The 22,231-nt window shown below is 42.1% G+C and overlaps 1 protein-coding gene across 2 annotated transcripts in view; it reads right to left on the reverse strand.

The window, feature by feature from the left end:
* Positions 1-22,231, reverse strand: part of TULP3 (TUB like protein 3) — a gene marked incomplete at both ends in the record, with an annotated part of 49,638 nt that overhangs the window by 5,211 nt on the left and 22,196 nt on the right. For both annotated transcript variants that reach the window (XM_084255512.1, XM_084255511.1), the window contains 6 exons: positions 131-243; positions 2,583-2,780; positions 3,170-3,300; positions 5,056-5,232; positions 5,933-6,092; positions 15,736-15,787. In XM_084255512.1, the coding sequence (XP_084111638.1) occupies positions 131-243; positions 2,583-2,780; positions 3,170-3,300; positions 5,056-5,232; positions 5,933-6,092; positions 15,736-15,787 (831 nt within the window). The remainder of the gene's footprint in view (positions 1-130; positions 244-2,582; positions 2,781-3,169; positions 3,301-5,055; positions 5,233-5,932; positions 6,093-15,735; positions 15,788-22,231) is intronic.

The following is a 22,231-nucleotide window of genomic DNA, read 5'->3' on the forward strand; positions in this document are numbered from 1 at the left end:
TAAGAGCCTTAGATTTTCTTTTAATTTTTTTTTTTTTACATGCTCAGTGTAAAAAAGATAGGAACTGTTCTAAAACTACAGGAATAAAAATTTCAGAAAAAACAGGGCAGCAATACAAGGCTGTGCTCACCTGAGTTTGCCAATATAACTTTCTCCTTCACGAGACAAGTCTGTTGGGTCTGTGGAGATAAGGTAGTTGGATGTTTTGCTCTTTTTCCGCTTCCGACCTGCAAGAAGAAATATCTAGAAAAAGAAAAAAAAAAAAAGCCAGTCAAAAATGAAGTCAAGGGCCTCCCCGGTGGCGCAGCAGTTGAGCGCTGGGTTGCGAAACTGCGCGCGGCCTCTGCGGCGCCGGTTCAATCCCCGGCTGCTCCCCGGCCACCGGAGGAGGGTCCCACATGGCGCGCAGACCTCTCCTGCCGCCCGCTGCTCCCCTCAGCAGTGTACTTCGGTCCTTCTGCCTGCTCTGCTCCCCGCTCTGGCTCTGGTGAATTCTCTCACCCTCCCTCCCACGCTTCTGACTGTACCCAGTGCATGTATAAACAAAACAAACAAACAAACCAGCAAACAAATAAATAAAGCATGCCTCTATTAAAAAAAAAAAAAATGAAGTCAAAAGAAGCATCATGGTTTGTTCTACCTATTTCTTGAGCAAATGTTTAGCCAGTGCCTATCATGTACCAGTCCACCTTTGGTTCTTCTGTATACATTTTTTACAGGTTTAATTTACTTTCATTAATTTTAAGCTCCTGGACGGCCCCAGTGGAAACCTGGGTTTCTGGTGTGGGTCTTTTCAAGCTGGTCATATGCTGACAGGGAGACCCAATACAGAGGTCAGGGTGTGACAGCTGAAGGCTGGGAGATGGCTTCAAAGGTGCTCTTGGGGAAGCTGCCTGGGGTGGCTGAGGTGCAGCAGCCATCAATGCCAGCAGCGGCTTCTTGGGCACAGAAGCTGAGATGATGCCAGTGCCTCTGGGGCAGGCAAGAGGTGCCCCAGCATTTCTCTATCAGGGTTTCCCTATAATACAACTTATCTAAATTCACTAGCTTGATTTTCTATACAACTTTATCCCTTAAACCTCCAGTGACTTTTTAAAAACACTTCTTCCAATTCCTTGCTTGAGCCTTTGCAACCTTAGGAGAGACTGCATTCTGACTGCCCACCCTTTCTGTCATCCTTAGGAATGCCAATGTCTCTCTCTCTCTCTCTCTTTTTTTTTTAAAGATTTATATATTTATGCATACAAGAGCTGGGGTACAGGCCAGAGGTGTGGGGGGTGAGAGGATTCACCAGAGACAGAGTGGGGAATAGAACAGGCAGATTGAAGTACCCTGCAGGGGAGCAGCGAGCGAGACAGGAGAGGTCTGCTGCGCCATGTGGGTTGCTCCCTGGCTGGCCAGGGATTGAATTCATGCTGCAGAGGCTATGGGCAGCTTCATAGGTTGTGTCTTAATTCCTTGCACCACCAGGGAGGCCCCTGGCAATGTCTCTTAATGCGCCCTTTCATTACTGGTCTAACCCCCTGTGACTTCAATGATATGATCACTGTCGTGTTTATTCTCCCTGCCTAAACCTACTAGACTTGGACAGTAATAGAGAAGCCGGGGTGGCAGAAGCTAAGGGAAGAACTTTGGAATCAAACAGGGGTGGGTTCCAATCTGGCCCTGTCACTTGGAGTAGTACGTCATTCCCTAAGCCCCAGTTACCTCCTCCATACAGCAAGAAGAAACCCTATCACACATGGTTGTTACAAGTGTTAAGTGATAATATATCAAGCAGTTAGCACACACTCTGTCATAAACACTCAATAAGTTGTGGTTATAGTTAACAATGACATCTCCTACCCTCACCTCATTTCTAGGCTCTTAATATCAACCACCAGAACCTGGTTTTAATACAAAATAGGTTTTTTGTTGAAAGTATTAAATTGTCGGGACTCCCTGGTTGTGCAAGGTGTTGTCTCAGCACTATCAAGGTATTGGCAACCACTGCAACATGAGCTCAATCCCCGGCCAGGGAGCTGACCCACATGGCAGAGCAGACCTCTCCTGTCTTACCCACTGCGCCCCTCAGCCATGTATTTCAGTAGATCTGCCTGTTCTACCTATACCCCAGCTCTTGTATGCATAAATAAATAAAATAAATCTGAAAAAAAGTATTAAACTGTCTCAAATGTATATGCAGAGTTAATGAGAATTTCTAGGGTGAAGACATTTCACTTGCATGTTCTTTATTTTTAACTCCATCTATTCCCAAAAATGTGCGCTTTCTTCTACAATGTCATGTTCTATCTTAACACAAATAAACAATAGCATAAGTGACACCCTTGCCACCATACCCCCCCCCCAATAAAAAGGATCGAGTTAAAAATAATTACCTTTAAATATTTCCGTACATTCTGGGCAAAAGTCTTTTTCTTGGGGTAGGATGGGATACAGACTCTGCCTATTAGACCGGGAACTCTGTGAAGCACCTGGGACTCAAAAGCCACCTTCCTCTGCTCTGATCCCAGTGCTGTTCTCTGTCCCCACAACACTCTTCCCTCTGTCTCAAGGTCTGCCTTGAGTATCAATTTTCCTACCTTCCGATTTTCATCCTTTTCCAAGTGCATATAGTAAGTGGGGAAAAGACCCCGATCCATTCCCTTTTTGTCCCTGGTTATCCGACACTTGACGGTGATGCCTCGAGGGGCAGGACTATAGGCAAAGTCCTCTAAATTCTCCACTTCTCCCAGCTGGTTATCAGCTTGTGGGGCTGCAGTACTGGAAGCGCCTGTATCCTGAGAGAACAGTCACAGTGGGCAACAGGAAGTTGTCAGAAAACCTCAAAATCTCTCTGAGAAACACTTAACAGACAAAGTCACTTAATGAGTGATCCCTTTGTCTCCAGTCTTCTCACAGGGGGAGGGTACTCTGAAGAGCTAAATAAGTACATGCAAACTGAGAGTAAGAAAGGCGCTCAAAGGCGCGTGGGAGACAGCTGAGCAATAGCTGGCATGGGACAGCAGATATCAGAGAGGTGAGGAACTTTTAGTTTGAACTAGAGCAGAAAGCTTTTGAATCTTATTCAGGGATGATCTTTAAATACTGAAGATATGTTTGGGAAAGATCTAAATTAGCTGTAATTTAACTGACTGGCTTTAGCTAAAGAAGTTTCAGAACTACATACTGTGGTTGACTTCTGGCTGGATGCAGAATTGGGTCTGTCTGCTTCTGAATGTGGAGAATGAGCTCTTAACTTTTTTCCTTCTTCTTCCCCATCAGTCTCTTCCTCATCAAAGTTCAAACTACCTGAGATACCTGTCAGACAAGAATGGTCAAAACCTGTAAACACTGGTTTAAAAAGGCAATCTTTGAACCAAAGATAATTTTAATTTTTTTTGCTTAAAACATTCCAAACTATAACTCAAGACATGGCTCTTGTATCTAAAATCTGACAAATCTTCTTTGTATTCTTACTCAGGGCCTTCCCTTATTGTCCTTTCACTGTTGCCACCCTAATTTAGCACTTTGAAACATTATATACATGGGAAAAATATTTGCAAATCATGTATGTGATTAAGGATTGATCTCCAGAATATATTAAGAACACTTACAACTCAATGACAAAAAAAAATTTCAAAAAATGGGTAAAGACTTGAATAGACATTTCTCCAAAGACATATACGTGGTCAATAAGCACATGAAAAGATACTTAACATCATTAATCTTTAGGGAAAAGGCAAATCAAAATCACAATGGGCTACAACTTCACAAGCAATGGGATGGCTATAATTGAAAAAAAAATCGAACCAGAAAACACCAAGGATGTAGAGGATGTAGAAAACTCAGAGCCCTTTTGCACTGCGGGTGGCAAAGTAAAATATATAGCCACTGGAAGAGAGTACGGTGGCTCTTTCAAAATCAAATATAGAATTACCGTATAATTCAGCAATTCCTCTCTGAGAAGTTTCTCAAACCTTCAACTCTGGTTTGGGCGCCTCTCTGGGTGCTTTCCTCAAGGTGTAGGTGCATAAACACTCAATGAGGATAAGCACTCTTTGAGGACAGGGGCCACGTTTGCTCTTGGATTCTAAGTGCCTAGAACAATGTCTGCTGTGCAGTATATGCTCAATGAATCTAAATAAATGGATAAGCGTATTTGTTTGCATGTGCATCTCCTGATCCACACAGTCCGGGCCCAGCAATGCCTATCCCAGTGGAGGCGCCAGATACCCACTATTATAGGACTTTGGTCGTCTCATCTGAAAGGGACATGATCACTTCGTTCTCATTATAAAATTCTTTTTCTAAGGAGACTGAAGATTACAAAGGACTTCTAATATGTATGGAAATATTTATGGAAATGGTAACTCCAACTGGCAGAAAGTAGGCCCTGGTAGGAAAAGTACCAGCTTAACTATATTTTGATCCAGTTTGCCACTAATCTGGTTATTTATCTTATCATTAGATCAGTATAATTGTGAAATACAGGCAGAGGAGGGTTGTTGAGTAACAACTTTCTCAAAGAAGAAGGGCAGGAACAAAAATCAAGAGTCATATAGGGCCTTCCTGGTGGTGCACTATGAAGCAATCACAGCCTCTGCAGCATGAGTTAGATCCCCGGCCAGCCAGGGAGAAACCCACATGGCACAGCAGACCTCTCCTGTTTCACCTACTGCTCCCCTCAGCAGTGTGTTTCAGTCAGTCTGCCTGTTCTGTTTCCCACTCTGTCTCTGGTGAATCCTCTCACCCCTGCATCTCTGGCCTGTACCCCAGCTCTTGTATGCATAATTAATCTTTGAAAAAAAAAAGAGTCATATATAATAACTAATGCTGCTGCTATTTTATAGTTATTTATCTTATTTTCCCCAGACAATAGGATAAATACTTGTATTGCTGACAATGACCAATACTCAGGGGTCAAAGATGCCTGACACAGTCATCTCTTAAAACCTAATGTCACATCACGAGCAATTTTGAGTCATTTATATTGTTAACCAAAAATGGAAGTAAAGGAAAAGATGACAAATGACTCGGAAGAATAATTGTCTTAAAACCATGACTAATGTTCACCATGCTTTTGGAGAATCTCCTGAAGATCTGGCTTGGGAGCAGGATCCAGAACACTGTCCCCATCAGCACTCCCTTCAGTATCCTCTTCTGTGGCAGAAGAGCCGACTGAAAGGACATGAATTTTGGTTTCCAAATCTTGACTATCTGACTTCAGGAAAGCAGCTGGCCCATCAATACCTAGGAATCAGAAGGAAAGAAAAAGAAGGAAAGTAGTATCTCCACGTTGGTTGGGTGGTTTAGCTGCATGTGACAAGAATTAAGAGCTATGCAATCACTTTACTTACCTTCCTTCCTTAAGGTCCACAAGGATATCTGTTAATAGAGTAATTCAGGGCTGGTGTTCATCTTATTAAATTTTACTAAAGCAAAATGTACTTGATGTTGAACTATAGAAACTTAAGAAAAAAACATGAAAACAAAGTTTTCCAAAGCTGAGATCCTATCCAAGCCAATCAAGTTCAGGGGAGTTGATTTAGGAGTTCCTGATTTAGGAGTTCTTAATCCACATTTAGAAGCTCCTTTGCATCCTCACCATCTCTCTGAGATGATCGTTTGCGTCCTATCTGTTGGAAGAATGGACGCGCCCCACCTACTCCTGGCTTCATGGTTAACTCTGCTATGACGTAACAAGGCTACATGCTCTTCACAGGCCAATCTGGACTAACTCACTGGCATCTGAAACAGAGGTTCTGGGATGGACCCGAATAGTAAGGTCTGTCCCATTGATCAGGTTTATTCTAACTCAAAAACCCAAAACGTGATTTTAATGATTTCTGAAGATTCCTAGTATCCCTTGGTCTATCTGAGAATGTTCCTGCCTTCTCTTAGTTTGTGAGAAGGGTGCCCCAGCAGGCAATGCTGCTGTCTAAATACACACCGTGGAGGATGACATCATTGCGCAGGGCATGAGGCTCCACCAAAGGGGTTTGCTCCTCCGTGCCTCTTGGCTTTGACCGACGTAACCTGGCTTCTGGATTTGGCTGGACCATGAGCGGCTCAAGGCGCTTTTTTCTCTGCTTCTTCTCCAGCAGCGCTCTCTAGGGGACAATCGGGACATTATAGCCAGGAGATAAGACCAAGATATTGCAAACACTCAGGTTTTCATGGATCCTCACAAAACCGCTCATAAATTAATTTTTCCCACCTCAGAAGTAGGAAACTGACGCACACAGAGGAGCAGGGATCCGGTCACTTCAGTAACAAATATTTACCAGACATCTGTCAAGATCTATTTGAAATGGTACAACCCAACTAGCCAAGGTGAGAACATGACTCAAGTCTACAGAAAAGATATATTGTTACTGTATTATTAATGGCACCATGATCACAAGTTTAAAATACAAACACATATGCCTGAGGGGAAAGATGAAAGAACACAGCAATGCATCTCAGGGGGTAGCATATGGACAATTTTTCCCCTTTTTCCAGTTTTCTATATTATCTTACTTTTGTGACTGGAAGGTGAAAAAAATATTATTCTCTCACCCCCACATTACTTTTACATCTCAATTCACTAAAAAGCAGTATGTTTTGCTTTCTTGTTCATTTTACATAATTAGATGTCAAACAAATCAGGGCAAAGGATAAGAAAAACAAGAGCAGCTGGGAAATTCCAAGTAGAAAACAGTCAACTCTATGGGAAAAGCAAGATAAAGAATCTGGTGACAAAAATAATCAAGAAAGAAGCATAATTTCTGCACAGCAAAAGAGACAATAACAAAAACAAAGAGAAACCCCACCGCCTGGGAGAATATTTTTGCACCCAACACTAATGATAAAGGACTGGTCACAAAAATCTACAAAGAGCTGATGAGACTCAACAACAACAAAGAAAATAATCCAGTCAAAAAATGGGCAGAAGAGCTAAAAAGAAACTTCTCTGAAGAGGAAATGCAAATGGCCAACAGGCATATGAAAAAATGTTCAACATCACTTGTCATCAGGGAAATGCAAATCAAAACTACCATGAGATACCATCTTACCCCAGTGAGAATGGCACATATTAAAAAAAACTAGCAACAACAAATGTTGGCGAGGGTGTGGAGAAAAAGGAACTCTTCTACACTGTTGGTGGGAGTGCAAACTGGTCCAACCACTATGGAGAGCTGTGTGGAGATTTCTGGACCTACTAAACATAGAGCTTCCATATGATCCAGCAATTCCACTCCTAGGTATTTACCCAAAGGACACAGAAACATCCATTCCAAAGAACACCTGCGCCCCTATGTTTATAGCAGCACTGTTTACAATAGTTAAGCTTTGGAAACAACCCAAATGCCCCAAAATAGATGACTGGATCAAGAAGATGTGGTACATATACACCATGGAATATTACTCAGCATTCAAAATGAAAAGGAAGATACTAGTATGTCTACTATTTTTCTTTGTCTTTGCACTATAGAGTTTATCACGCAGGCAGCCACCAAGGGAGTCGGTAGGGTTGATACCCTAAAAGCAGGCTCGCTGAGTGGCAAGCAGGGTGCCATCATTATGTTTGAGGGAAAGGGTGTGAGGAGGTGCAGGATGTAGAGGAGGCAAGGGGTTTGTGTTCTCAACCTGAGGAGGTGCTGGGCAGCACATACACTTTTTAAGGCTCAGCAAATAGGAATTTATAATTCATAGAACTCATTGTGGGCATGGGGTATCCCGGAATAAAAATGTCAAGCCCCAAGCTAAGAATAAAGTCGTAATTGGAAAGCAAAGATATGGGCCTCCCTGGTGGTGCAAGGGGTTAAGATGTAACCTATGAAGCTGTCCACAGCTACTGCAGCACGAGTTCAATCCCCAGCCAGGGAGCTGCCCCACATGGCGCAGCAGACCTCTCCTGGCTTGCCCGCTACTCCCCTCAGCAGTGTATTTCAGTTGATCTGGGTTCCCCACTCCATCTCTGGTGAATCCTCTCACCCCCCACCCCACACCTCTGGCCTGTACCCTGGTTCTTGTATAAATAAATAAATTTTTTAAAAAACGAAAAACAAAGATATTATAAGCTATTTTATGGTTTCTTAGGCAAAAAGCTCTCCACTTACTTTTTCGCAGGATAGTGTTTTCAAAAAGGGCCACTAAAGGAAGCATTACTCCAAGGGGGAGAGCACCAGCAGGCCAGGAAGTGTGTTTTTCCTGAACTGAGCTGATGAGAGCATGCAGATTGATTCGGGGACACAGAACTAACAGAACTGTTCTTTTTTACACAGTCCTGCACACAGAGGAAAGAGCGGGGTAGCTGAGATAATGTGCCACTATGGCCTCTGCCATCGAGCAGGCTGGGAGGAATGACTGGGGAAGGAATCATAGTAGCCCCAGGAACAGTGAGCGATGAACAGAGACTGGAAGAGGAGCGCTCCCCCTGGAGATTCATGATACTTAGCTGTTAGAACTCTTTGCCAAAGGGGCTGGTGACGTCTCAGCGCACCAACAGAGCCATGCTCTCAACCCTGTAAAGGGCATTCTAGAATCGTGGTCACTGGGCTGCTATCAAAGTGAGTGTATGGCGAAGCCTTCCTCTGTCAACTTCAACACCTGTCAAACTCATTTAGATCAACAACTTTAAAAACAGCTGTAGATTCAAAGGGTGAACTTCAGGGTCACAGTTACGACAAGACAATGTTGAACAGATCTGCCACTGTCCAAGTTTGTGAACAAGAAAATACTATAAAATATCTGCATATGGGAAAATTATCAACTTGGTAAATCTGTCACCTGATTCAGCATTGTAACCACCCTCACATGGTTGGATGGGGAAGGAAGGAGATATTGACTGAGTTTCAATGTAACAGTGTCAACTCATATTTCATTTATGTCTTAACTTCCCTGAAAAGCTGAGGGCTTGAAATGAGGGTACATGAACAAAGAACTCCTCACCGAGTTAGGGAAAGGTCAAGGGAGTCAGGAAGGACCAAAGGTGACCAATGCCCTAAAGGTAATGAAAATATGGCACCTTCAGGACTTTAAATTTCATGTTAAATAAGCCTTTAATTTCTCCGATTTCTTTCAAAGTTGAACACTAACTCAAAGAAACCATCTTCTCCAAAATCTGATGGTAAGTACAACTATCATTTCTGGGGATCAAAATGTTGAATGATGATGCCAAAATCAATGAGGAAATAGAAATTAGATGGGGTGGGGGACAATTTTCCATGAAAAGGCTTTAACCAGGGGGTTAAGACACAACCTGTGAAGCTGTCTGTAGCCACTGCAACACGAGTTCAATCCCCAGCCAGGGAGCAACCCACATGCCACAGCAGACCTCTCCTGTCTCTCCTGCTGCTCCCCTCAAGCAGTGTATTCAGTCAGCCTGCCTGTTCTGTTCCCCACTCTGTGTCTGGTGAATCTTCTCACCCCCCCCCCACACCTCTGGCCTGTACCCCCGTTCTCATATGCATAAACAAATAAATCTTTAAAAAATAAAGGCTTTAACCAGTAAAATAATAAAAGATCAGTCAAGCTTCAAATGAATACTAGCCATTTGAAGTTTAAATGACTTCACTGATTTCTCAATTTTCCAAACCCCCTAGAGAGGACTGACTTTATTTATTACATGATGATGATTCATTACATCAGGCGACTCCTGAAAGAGGATCACTGACCGAGGGACCATTAGCAAGAGCAAAACAGTTACCTGGGGGTTATTTGTTTGGCTAAAAATAGCTAACCTTCCCCGCCCACAAAGTGAGCTCATAGGGAGACAAGGCTAAAAGTTTTAAATCAGACTTTTAAAAATAGCAATTTAGTGCACGGATGACCTCTCTTAGAATGTTCTGTGCAGAGAGATGGGCAACCTGACACAAAGGGTCGCGGCTGTACTACAAGAGATTGGCCACCAGGTGGCGAAGATGTTCTCTACCCAACATGCAGCAAGTCAGTCCTGTCACTCGTGGGTCTGAAAATCTTTATGTTCTGTTGTCAGCCAAGGGGTCCACATACCTTGAAAATATGAGGACCAGAGTGAGACCAGTAACAAGAAAAGAAAAATATACTCAATGGGAGATTTTTAACAAATGGTGCTGGGACAAGCAGATATCCACGTGCAAAAGAATGAAGTTGGATCTTTCCCATACCACACCATTAAAAAAAACAAAAACAGATCACAGAACGTCTATAGCTCTTAGAAGGAAACACGGGAGCAAGCCTTTGTAAGCTTGGTTTAAGTAATGGTTTCTCAGATATGACACCAAATATAAAAGAAGCAAAAGAAGAAATAAAACTTTTGTGCTGAAAATGTCACATCAAAAAAGTAAAAAAACAAATCACCGAATTTTTACAACTAATATTTCTGAATTGGAACTTTGATATAGAATATATAAAGAACTCCTTTACATTCAGCAACAAAGACAATTTAAAAAGAGGAAAGAATTTAGATAAATATGTTGCCAGAGAAGACATACAAATGGCCACCGAGTCCAAATGCTCAACACCCTGAGTCATAGGGAAATGCAAATCAGGACTGTAATGAGATGCCACTTCACAGACACTAAAAGGGCTGCAATCAAAGTGAGGCATAAATAATACGCATGGGCAAGGAAATCATTAATGTACGAGAAACGGAAACCTTGCACACCACTGTCAGGAATGCACAATGGCTCAGTCACTTTGGAAAACAGTCCGGCTGCTCTGAAATGCTAAACGCAGAGTTACCATCTGACCAGCAGTGCCACTCCTATTGCCCAGGGCATGTTAGGTACACCTTGGTGTACATGAACTTAGGTCTATTACCTGATGATATGAAAACATGGTGACACAAAAACTTATATATAAATATCCCAGCAGCATTATTTGTAATGCTGGAAACAATCCAAATGCTCATCAACAGATGAATGGATAAACAAAATGAGGTCGACCCACAAAATGGAAGGCTGTTTGACAATAAAATGGGATGAAGTACTGATATATGCAACAACATGGAAGGACCTTAAGTCAAAATGTCCAGACACAATTTATATGCATAATTCCACTTATCTGCAATCTAAAGTCACTATCCTTCAACTAGGTATATACTTATGGCATGTGATTTAGCTCAATAAAGCCATTCAAAAATCTATATGGGACAAAAACAGCCATGTGTAAATTATCTGTGAGCCTAGGATTTTTAAACATTAAATTCTAAGAATATACTGTCATGAAAAAAATATAGTTATGAAAGAAACTAATTAGTAATACTATAAACTGGATGTGGACAAAGAAGAGAAATGATCTCTATGGAGATAAGGCAACACGGAACCAGAGTGCAAGATTTACCTTGCAGGAGTAGCCAAGGAGGCCAGTGTCCTGGCCAGACACCAACATATCTCATTCCTTTGGCAGGGAGAACCCTTTAGTAGAAGTGAATTAATTATACCATCATACATTAATGATTTCTATCACAAAGATCATTTCACAAACTCTACTTACTCTGATTTCAAACTCACTAAGTCACTTGCTAATTTATACAGACTAAAAGGAATGTGATGAACAGCTGACTCAGGCACAGAGTTCCCTACAAATTACTGATTTGGCTTTATCACTTAAGGTATTTGTTAGTATGAACCAATCCTCATGAGACTGCTTCACTTTGGTTGCTCTTAGCAAACAATGGCTGATCCTGTAAAGCTCACAACCAGAGACTGGACCATGGGGACACTCTCACTGCAGGATGTCTGAGGACTTAATCTACCATACACCTGAGGCAGGGGTGGGAGAGAGGCTCCCCAGAGTCTCCCACTTCTATTAACAATCACTGTCACGGCAAGTCACTGCCACTGCCTCTGGCGGAGTGCACGGGAGCCCCTGGGTGGGCCTCCACGTGCTAAGCTGTGAAGCGCACACCAAGACACCACCAGGTGATACAGCACCTCACCTTCCTCAACATGCCTCCATCTTGTAGGTCCCATACTCTACGATGCTGTCTAACATTCTATTATTTTGTCCAGATCTCCTTATAAATAAAATAACTAGGGCCCACAGAGTCAAGGGTCTAACCTAATCGCACAGCTAATGAATGGCAGAGCTAGAACTAGCCCGATGTCTTATTTATCACTTGGCAGCGCTGCTTTCTTGCTCTGGGCCATTCGAAGGCTCCACTGGCATGGGCACAAAGTTCCACAGTCCCTGCCGAGTCACTTCTTTCTCGTGCAGGTGGCATTCAGGGCTCTAACAGTATCCCACACTACTTAACAGTGAAATGTATGCATCAGGTCCAAAGAGATCTTTTTTGAATCTAAAAAATTTCCTATAAAACGTCTTTACAGGGCCTCCCCTGGTGGCGCAGCGGTTGAGCGCTGGGCTGCGAAGCTGCCCGCAGCCTCTACAGCACTGGTTCATCCCCGGCCGCTGGGCGAGAGTCCCACATGGCGCGCAGACCTCTCCTACCACGCCCAACCAGTGCTTGTATAAATAAGAAAGGAAGGGAAGGAAGGGAAGGAAGGGAAGGAAGGGAAGGAAGGGAAGGAAGGGAAGGAAGGGAAGGAAGGGAAGGAAGGGAAGGAAGGGAAGGAAGGGAAGGAAGGGAAGGAAGGGAAGGAAGGGAAGGAAGGGAAGGAAGGGAAGGAAGGGAAGGAAGGAAGGAAGGAAGGAAGGAAGGAAGGAAGGAAGGAAGGAAGGAAGGAAGGAAGGAAGGAAGGAAGGAAGGAAGGAAGGAAGGAAGGAAGGAAGGAAGGAAGGAAGGAAGGAAGGAAGAAAGAAAGAAAGAAAGAAAGAAAGAAAGAAAGAAAGAAAGAAAGAAAGAAAGAAAGAAAGAAAGAAAGAAAGAAAGAAAGAAAGAAAAAAACGTCTTTACAAGACATCTTTACAGACGTACCACCCAAAGCAGTGATAGTGAAGGCAAAGGTCAACAGCTGGACTACATCAAATTAAAGAGCTTTTGCACAGCAAAAGAGACAATAACCAAAATAAAGAGAAACCCCACCAACTGGGAGAACATTTTTGCACCCAACACTAATGATAAAGGACTGATCACAAAAATCTACAAAAAGCTGATGAGACTCAACAAAAACAAAGAAAATAATCCAGTCAAAAAATGGGCAGAAGAGCTAAAAAGAAACTTCTCTGAAGAGGAAATGCAAATGGCCAACAGGCATATGAAAAAATGTTCAACATCACTTGTAATCAGGGAAATGCAAATCAAAACTACCATGAGATACCATCCTACACCAGTGAGAATGGCACATATTAAAAAAACTAGCAACAACAAATGTTGGCGAGGGTGTGGAGAGAAAGGAACTCTCCTGCACTGCTGGTGGGAGTGCAAACTGGTCCAACCACTATGGAGAGCTGTGTGGAGATTTCTGGACCTACTAAACATAGAGCTTCCATATGATCCAGCAATTCCACTCCTAGGTATTTACCCAAAGGACACAGAATCATCAATTCCAAAGAACACCTGCACCCCTATGTTTATAGCAGCACTGTTTACAATAGCTAAGCTTTGGAAACAACCCAAATGCCCAAAAATAGATGATTGGATCAAGAAGATGTGGTACATATACACCATGGAATATTACTCAGCAATCAAAAAAGATAAACACATGCAATTTGCTGCAACATGGATGGAGCTGGAAGGGATCATGCTCAGTGAAGTAAGTCAGAAAGAAAAAGAAAAATACCGGATGGTCTCACTCATAGCAGGAATCTAGAAAACTTAAATATGGACCAGGAAAAAGAATAACTACAAGAAAGGAAAAAATCAAAATCAACAAACAACTATGAACCAGAGACACTCTTTGGGGGGGAGGGGAAAGGAGACATTGGGGTCAAAATTGGGGTTGCAATTGTATGGGGAATATAAAAATAAAAAAAAAAGTCAAAAAAAAAAAATATGTCACAGAGCAAAAAAAAAAAAGACTTTACACCTTAAGGGTGTGATCCTATACCTCCAAATCAAATTCAAAGTTGTAAACCAACATGCCCCCGACCATAAGACAAATGTAAAAAAACCATTGTCTTTGTATCCATTCTCTCTCTGAAAGGATACATTAGAAATCAGTCACAGCCTCTGGAAAAAAGCCCAGAACCAAGAAGAGGAAGAGAGACTTTCCTCAAATATCTTTTTTGTGTTATTTTAATTCTTATATATACATTCATTACCGATACGAAAATCATATTTTTTAAATTGAGCTATAAAAGGGCTTATAACAGTCCCCAGCACTTATACCACACATGTACCGCATGAAGCATTCTCAGAAAATAAAAATTAAAAAATATTTGGACCATTTTCTTTTACTTACAGAAAATATATTTATATTAAAAATTGTGCCAGCGGGCACATCAACCTCAGCAGAGGTTTCAAGGCAGCCAATCCACGCAAAAACCCGGCTCTAGTCAGGCTCGGCTGGGCCAGGACTCCACGGTGGCGCTCACACCCTGTGATCCCCAAAGCTGGAAGCAGATTTTTCAGAGTGGCCTATTTCGAGCTGGGCACCTACAGGGATGCAGGTGCCAGGCTGAGAAGCCCCTTCTGTTCCGCCGGGCATAGAGGGGAGGCTCGCATGTGGCCTCAAAATCTGCACAGGGGATCTTGGGAGCAGGGGTTCAGAGCAGGGGTGCCAGCCTCGCCACCCGCTCTCTGCTGCACTCCCCACGGGCCGTGAGGCTGTTGCCGGGTAGCGGCAGGTCGGCAGCGGCTCTGCAGGCCCTCGAGGTTGGGCTGCCCTGTCCCCGGGGGGCACCAGGGGAGGCAGCCTTGGACCTGATCAGGGCAACAGCACCCGAGAAAGGAGGGCGCTGGCGGTCTCCTGGGGCGCGAGGCCCACTCCAAGACACCCCTTCCTGGCGCACACACACTCTGTGAAGATGTTCCTCCTAGTTTTCAGTGACTCCCCTCTGAAGCAATTTATTGGGCTAGAAGTCACTTTATTAATTCCAATGACAACATAAAGAAGCAGGATAAAAATCTGCGGTCATTTTAGTCACCTCTGGCACTGATTACTGAGGACCCTACGTGGGCAAGACTAGGCTATAGACGACCCTGAATTAGAAAACACAGGGAAAAAAACAGGCCAGAAAGCAATACAGGTTGGATGTAGGCTCTGAGCTGGCTAATTATGAGAATCATAGCATGAAACAACTTAAACTCTTCATTTATTCCTTCCTCTAGTCAAGTATTTTATGAAGGACTATTGTGAGCCCAGCTCTCTACTGGGAGCTCCTGATGTGATGGTCACCGAGAACAGACCTGGTTCTGTTCTCATGGAGCTGAGTCTAGTGGAGGAAACGAATATAAGCCAAATCATTGCAAAAGAAAAAAAAAAAAAGAAAAAAAAAAAAAAGAATTTAATGTGTAACTGAAATTGGGACCAGTGCTGTGAAGAAAATTATTCCGTAGGCAGTGGAGGCTTTTAAGCAGCACCGCAGCATGTTCAGATCTGCATTTTAGGATTAAAAAAATATCATGTAGTTAGATGAAATTACAGTGTAGAGAAGTATTTAAGGCAGCAGAACCAATTTACTACATAGAAATACAACACTAACATTCTTCTAATTCTTATGAAAGGCACTAAGGAATTTTCAGTGATTCCAACTCCAAAGTCAGTTTTCTTGCTGATGTCCCAAAAACACTTTGGTCTTGTCAGAGTCCAGGCCCTGGTTCAGCAAATACTAACTCCAGACATTATTTAGTAAGATCAGAACCTTTTTCTGTCCAGTATCTCCACGGCCCAGCTAATACTGCAGTTCATCAGCATCACGATCACTTCCTTCAAAAGAGCTCACCTGGTTATCTAGTTTCAACTGGCGAAGCTTCATAGTCTCATCTTCAAAGGCACTGTATGATAAAATGAAAAGAAAGTGCATCAAGAGAAAATTCTTTTAAACCATGTCAACTTCATCTTTTCTACCTAGCTACTCCGTAGAGTTATCTGAACCAATTAATTCCATCTTAGGGAAAGCATCAGTTTCTGTAGGACTTGCCATCCATTTTTTTTTTTTTTAAGATTTATTTATTTATGCATACAAGAGCTGGGGTACAGGCCAGAGATGCGGGGGGTGAGAGGGCTCACCACAGACAGTGGGGAGCGGAACAGCAGACTGACCGAAGTACATTGCTAAGGGGAGCAGCGGGCGAGACAGGAGAGGTCTGCTGCGCCACGTGGGTTTCTCCCTGGCCCGCCGGGGATCAAACTTGTGCTGCAGAGGCTGCGGATTGCTTCAGAGTGTGGTGCTTAACCCCTTGCACCACAAGGGTGGCCCAGACTTGCCATCCTTAATGCCACATTTATTCCTGAGACTGAAATGGCCAAAGAATAACAAAGAGGTGTAGAACAGTGACCCCTGGCATGCTGAGATTTTTTTCTTTCAAATCATATATATATATATATTGAGTAGTCATTATATCCTGGGCACAATACTAAGTATTACTATGTATTTCCATTTATTACTCATGACAACTCTGTAAATTAGGTACTATTATTTTTTACATATGAAGACAAAGAAACAGAGACTTGGACAGCTGTGCATAGGTTAAACAGAAATTGATGTTCACACTGGTCCCTAGTTTCCAGAATCTAAATTCTACATACATATATACATACATACATATACACACTTTACTTCTTTTTTGGAGCTAATTCTGGAAACTAGGTTGTGTATAAATCTTACTATATAGCTCACTGGTTTCCTTAAGATTTGGCAAGTCTTTTAACTTACTGGGTTTGCCATTAATAAAACGTTGTACCAGTCATCAAAGGAGGCTGTTAAGTAGATGAACAGACAAGATTTAATAACACTAGGAGACAGATGCACTTGATGGAAGGAAATAACTATAAAAATGGAATCAAATTACTGTCTTCCATTGAGAAACTAAACACTCTGAACTTTTTAACTTTCTGAAACTGTTTCTACTTTTGACAGTTTCCTAATGAGGATTTTATTTCATGACTCAACAATCTTGGAAAGAAAAGTATGAAATAAGGCAGAAGTGGTTCTAAATTATTCATATTATAAATCTTTACTGTGAACTTACTGTAGGCGGAAAAAAGCAACAACTGTAAATGCAAAGTCCTATTTGAGAAGACAAATCTGATGGCCACAAAGAGAAACACAGCTTTTCCTAATTTGGGGTTAATACTCCAAAACATCTATGGCTTAATGGCTTACCACTGCATCCTGACACTTCAGAAGGTTTTATATTTATTGATCATGCTTACCAACCTGGAATTTATGTACTATTTCCAAGACCCTTCCTGTCTATTACCCTGTAAGCAGATTTCATAACCTCTTAGAGACAGGAGTAGAGGTACATTGTGAGTCTCTGACAATTCTTTCTACTCATTTCCTTATAGTCTTTAAGTTTAAAAAAAAACAAGCTGGATATTCAAAAATAAATCATCTGCTTTCCCCCAGTTCAAAGAGGGACAAATAAACATGATCTACTTCTGGCCTTGACCTTCTAGCTCACTGCATTTCTACTAGAGATATTCCTGATTTCCTTTATGTTCTAAAAATCCCTGTTCACATATTTTAAAACCCTCGTTTTATGAATACAGTGCTAGAATATTATTAGCATTTTGCTATGTTGGTATAAATTTGAAGAACATTCTAAATAAAATGACTAAGAAATATGTCATAAAAAATGTTATTATACAGAAAAAGGTAACTTGGTGAAAAAATGACAGTCATGGGGCCTCCCTGGTGGTGCAAGGGGTTAAGATACAACCTATGAAGCTATCCATAGCCACTGCAGCATGAGTTCGATCCCTAGCCAGGGAGCAACCCACATGGCGCAGTAGACCTCTCCTGACTCACCTGCTCCCCTCAGCAGTGTATTTCAGTCAATCTGCCTGTTCTGTTCCCCACTCTGTCTCTGGTGGATCCTCCCACCCTCCACACCTCTGGCCTGTACCCCAGTTCTTGTGTGCATAAATAAATAAATCTTTTTTAAAAAAATGACAGTCATAGACTAGTATTTCCAACAGCTACTTCTATGAATGTTTCTCCTCTAACTCACTCCACCCTTTACTAAACCAGAAATGCAAAACATTTTAGCATGAAAAAAAATCATTCCATCCTCTCTCCCTTACCAAAATGCTAAAACCTCAACACTGCTAAATTTTAAAAGACAACTGAAGTCCTTAAGCATTTTCTTAAGACCTGTAATAGTGAAGAACCAGGTGTGTCTTCAATGCCCTGTTTTGACACCACTTAATTCCTTTCATCAAGTCTGGGCAAGCTGAACAATTTAAATAAACAAGGTATAATCAAAGCATTTTGGCCTGAACAGAGAAGAGACACTAAGGGATGCGATATAATTCTAACATTTAGAAGGCTTCATACATCACAAGTTATACATCCTCTGATCTTTAGTTTTAAAATTATAACTTAAGTAAAAATAATAAAGATATTTTACATATTTACATTAAATCTACTCTAGTTTCTAGTCTAAACTAGAATATGATCTGACTAAATTTGCATTTTTCCTTTAATATTCCCTGTCCATTCCAAATTAAGATGTTGATTAGCAAGCCTAACCAAGCCTGGTTCATAAATCAAAACAAAACAGAAAGAGTTCCTACAAAGAAATGGCAGTACTTACAGTTTTCTCATGGAAAATTTCCATTTACTGGATACAAACAAGAAAACTCCAAGAAACATACATCTTGAAGAAACAAGGATCTATCACTCAACTGTGGCAGGTGCGATGCCCACAAACACCATCCTCTTGAACTCTCCAGTGACTCACCAGCCAAAGTCTCAATGTGAGAACACCTCTAAAGCTTTACCACTGCAAAATACACACAGAAGCTTCTGAGCCTCGGTTTACCTATCCACCTTTGATTATAGGCACCAATTAATAAACACAGAATGAATGATAGAACATCGCCATTTTAAAACCATCACATGAATAACTGCCTCTTGTAAGAGACATCAATGAATGCTATAACCATTGCATGAAGCAGGATTGTGAACATAATCAAGTGTCTCTGCATAGATTATATTAATTAGAAAAAGGAAAAGGTAATTTTACAATGACAGAATCTCAGGAGACATCACCTTAGCCAAGCGATGGGACAGAGCTACTATATGTACTGGACATACCGGGAAGAATGTAATGAACAGATGTGATATTCCTGTCAACAATGTTTAACCTAAACCTTCTCAGAAGGAAATAATCCAAATGGAGGTAAATTCAGCACAACAATAGTCAGAACTCTTCAAAAATGCTGGCATCAAAAAAAAAAAAAAAAAAAAAGAGGGGGGCCTCCCTGTGGCACAAGGGGTTGAGACGCAACCTATGAATATCTGCAGCCACTGCAGCATGAGTTCGATCCCTGGCCAGGGAGGTGACCCACTTGGCACAGCAGAGCTCTCCTGACTCGCCCGCTGCTCCTCTCAGCAGTATATTTCAGTCAATCTGCTGGTTCTGTTTTCCACTCTGTCTCTGGTGAATCCTCTCACCCCCCTACACCTCTGGCTTGTGCCCAGCTCTTGCATACATAAATAAATAAATCTTTAAAAAAAATAAATAAAGAGCTCTTCTGGGTTAAAGTAGAGATTTAAGCGATTTCTGAGAAACGAACACAACACAGTCCTTGAATTCTGGATCAAAATGTACACATGGTAGAAACTACGGATGCATTGATGTACATGTGATGCACATGTAGAAACTACGGATGCATTGATCCGTAGAAACTACGGATGCATTCTACACATGGTAGAAACTACAGATGCACTGAGGTATCTGACATTAGCTAGAGAATGGTGAATGTGGCGTACCCCATGTGTGCTCACAGGATCGTGGTTGGGGGAGTACGTCCTTCTGTATAGGAAAGCCTTTACAAAAGAAGAAACAGGACATAAGGATGGCACTGCCACACTTCTCTGAGTACCCTGGATCCCTGGGTCATAATAAATGAATCAATGAATGAATGAAGGAGTTGGTTACAGAAAAAAACACAATTAATAAAGATAAAAGGAGGGCCTCCCTGGTGGTGCAAGGGATTAAGAAGCTACCTACGAAGTTATCTGCAGCCTCTGCAACATGAATTCAATCCCTGTCCTGCCAGGGAGCTACACACATGGCGCAGCAGACCTCTCCTGTCTCACCTGCTGCTCCCCTCAGCAGTGTATTTCCGTCAGTCTGCCTGTTCTGTTCCCCACCATCTCTGGTGAATCCTCTCATCCTCCCGCACATCTGACCTGTACCCTCTTATATAAATGAAATAATCTTAAAAAAAAAAAAAAAGAAGTGGAGATGGTGTGAAACAATAAAGAATTACCCAACATCAAATGTCTGCGAAACCGAGCGCCTACTTTAAAACACCACTCATGTGCTTGCTACCCTGAAGCAGGACTAGCAGACCTTGTGGTCCATTTGTTTGAAACATTAACTAACATTTCAGTGACCTACTAGATTCTCTAAATATTTTACACTTTCAACATTCCTGTCAAGTTCCCTCAGCCTGCAAAAAAAAAAAAAAGAAAAGAAAAAAGAATGAATTTCTCCATTCAGGGGGAAATCGGGGGTGTCAGCTGCCTCCTGCAGGTAATCAGGATGCGCTTAGCTGTAACAGCGCTTAGATGCAATTTGGCCAATGATCAGGAGGCTAAACAGGTCCTCCTGTGGTCCTGAAGGGGGTAAACACCATCCTTGCCAGGAAAGCAGCAGGATAAGACTTGCAGAAATGAAGGCGGTGAACAGCCCGTGGCTTTTTTAAGAGTAAGTGGCATGAACACCTCCTTAACTGCTCCATAACATCACAAGTGGTATTTTTCTGTCTCACAAAATAGTTATAGCTAAGAAACAACAGAGAAGGAAAGGCTTATCACTACTTCACTCAATAAATACCATAAATGCTAATATGGATTGATAAAGAGGTCAAGTTACAAGACAACTGATTCATTTGAGGTAGAGGAATGAATAATTGTAAATCCTTAATTAGTTACCTGCATGAAGTAAAAATACATACAATTTATAAACATTTGGTTCAACACAACCTATCAGAAATAAATGTACTATGTGTGACAAGGAATTACTGGAAAGATGATTTTATAGGCAAGATGAAGGGAAAAAAGGCTTACCTCAAGACAATAGCTACAACAACGTAGTTTTTTTTTTTTTAAGATTTATTTTTTTATTTATTTATACAAGCACTGGGTACAGTCAGAAGCATGGGAGGGTGAGAGAATTCACCAGAGCCAGAGCGGGGAGCAGAGCAGGCAGAAGGACCGAAGTACACTGCTGAAGGGAGCAGCGGGAGGCAGCGCCATGTGGGACCCTCCTCCGGTGGCCGGGGAGCAGCCGGGGATCTAACCGGCGCTGCAGAGGCTGCGGGCAGCTTCGCAACCCAGCGCTGAACCGCTGCGCCACCGGGGAGGCCCAACAATGTAATTTTTAATTCTTAAATCTAGCCCTTACTTCATGCTTAATCACAGATTTGACTACCAACCCTTTGGGAGAAAAATGTAGGTTTGATTATTATACTTTCACATAAATCCATTCACATACTTTAAAAAATGAACAAAAAGTCAACAAATTGGGACCTCCTTGGTGGCACAAGGGGTTAAGATGCAAACTACAAAGCCATCCACAGCCTCTGCAACGCGAATTCGATCCCCGGCTGGCCAGTGAGCAGCCCACATGGCGAGGCAGACCTCTCCTGCCTCGCCCACTGCTCCCCTCAGCAGTGTATTTCGGTCAATCTGCCTGTCCTGTTCCCCACTCTGTCTCTGGTGAATCTTCTTGCCCCCTGCATCTCTGGCCTGTACCCCAGTTCTTGTATGCATAAATAAATAAATCTTAAAAAAAAAAGTCACAAAATTGGACTTCATCAAGATTAAAAAAAACTCTTGTTCTGCAAAAGATATTTTTATGAAAATTAAAAGTCAAGCCATATACTGGGAGAAAACATTTGAATATACATATCCAAAAAAGGATGGATTTAAAATGAAAAGAACTCCTACCAGTTTACTGAGAAGACAGCCCAATTAAAAAACGGACATAAAATTTCAACATTCTTTCCATAAAACAAGATACACAAATGGCCAGTAAGTGAATGGAAGAAGCTCCACATGATTAGTCGCTATGAAAACCACAAGCCATCATCAAAACATACTCACTAGAAAGGCTAGTGGCACCACCCAGTGTCCAGGCACCATCTGCCACTGGCCAAGTGGGCCCCTGCCTCTCTGGTCCCCTCCGTGCCCTCTGTTTTCAGTCTAAGGGTGGGTTTGGTTGCTGGCTTTTCTCCCCATGGCCAGTGCCGGGGAGGAT

This window comes from Talpa europaea (assembly GCF_964194135.1).
Source record: "Talpa europaea genome assembly, chromosome: 15".
NCBI lineage: Eukaryota > Metazoa > Chordata > Mammalia > Eulipotyphla > Talpidae > Talpa > Talpa europaea.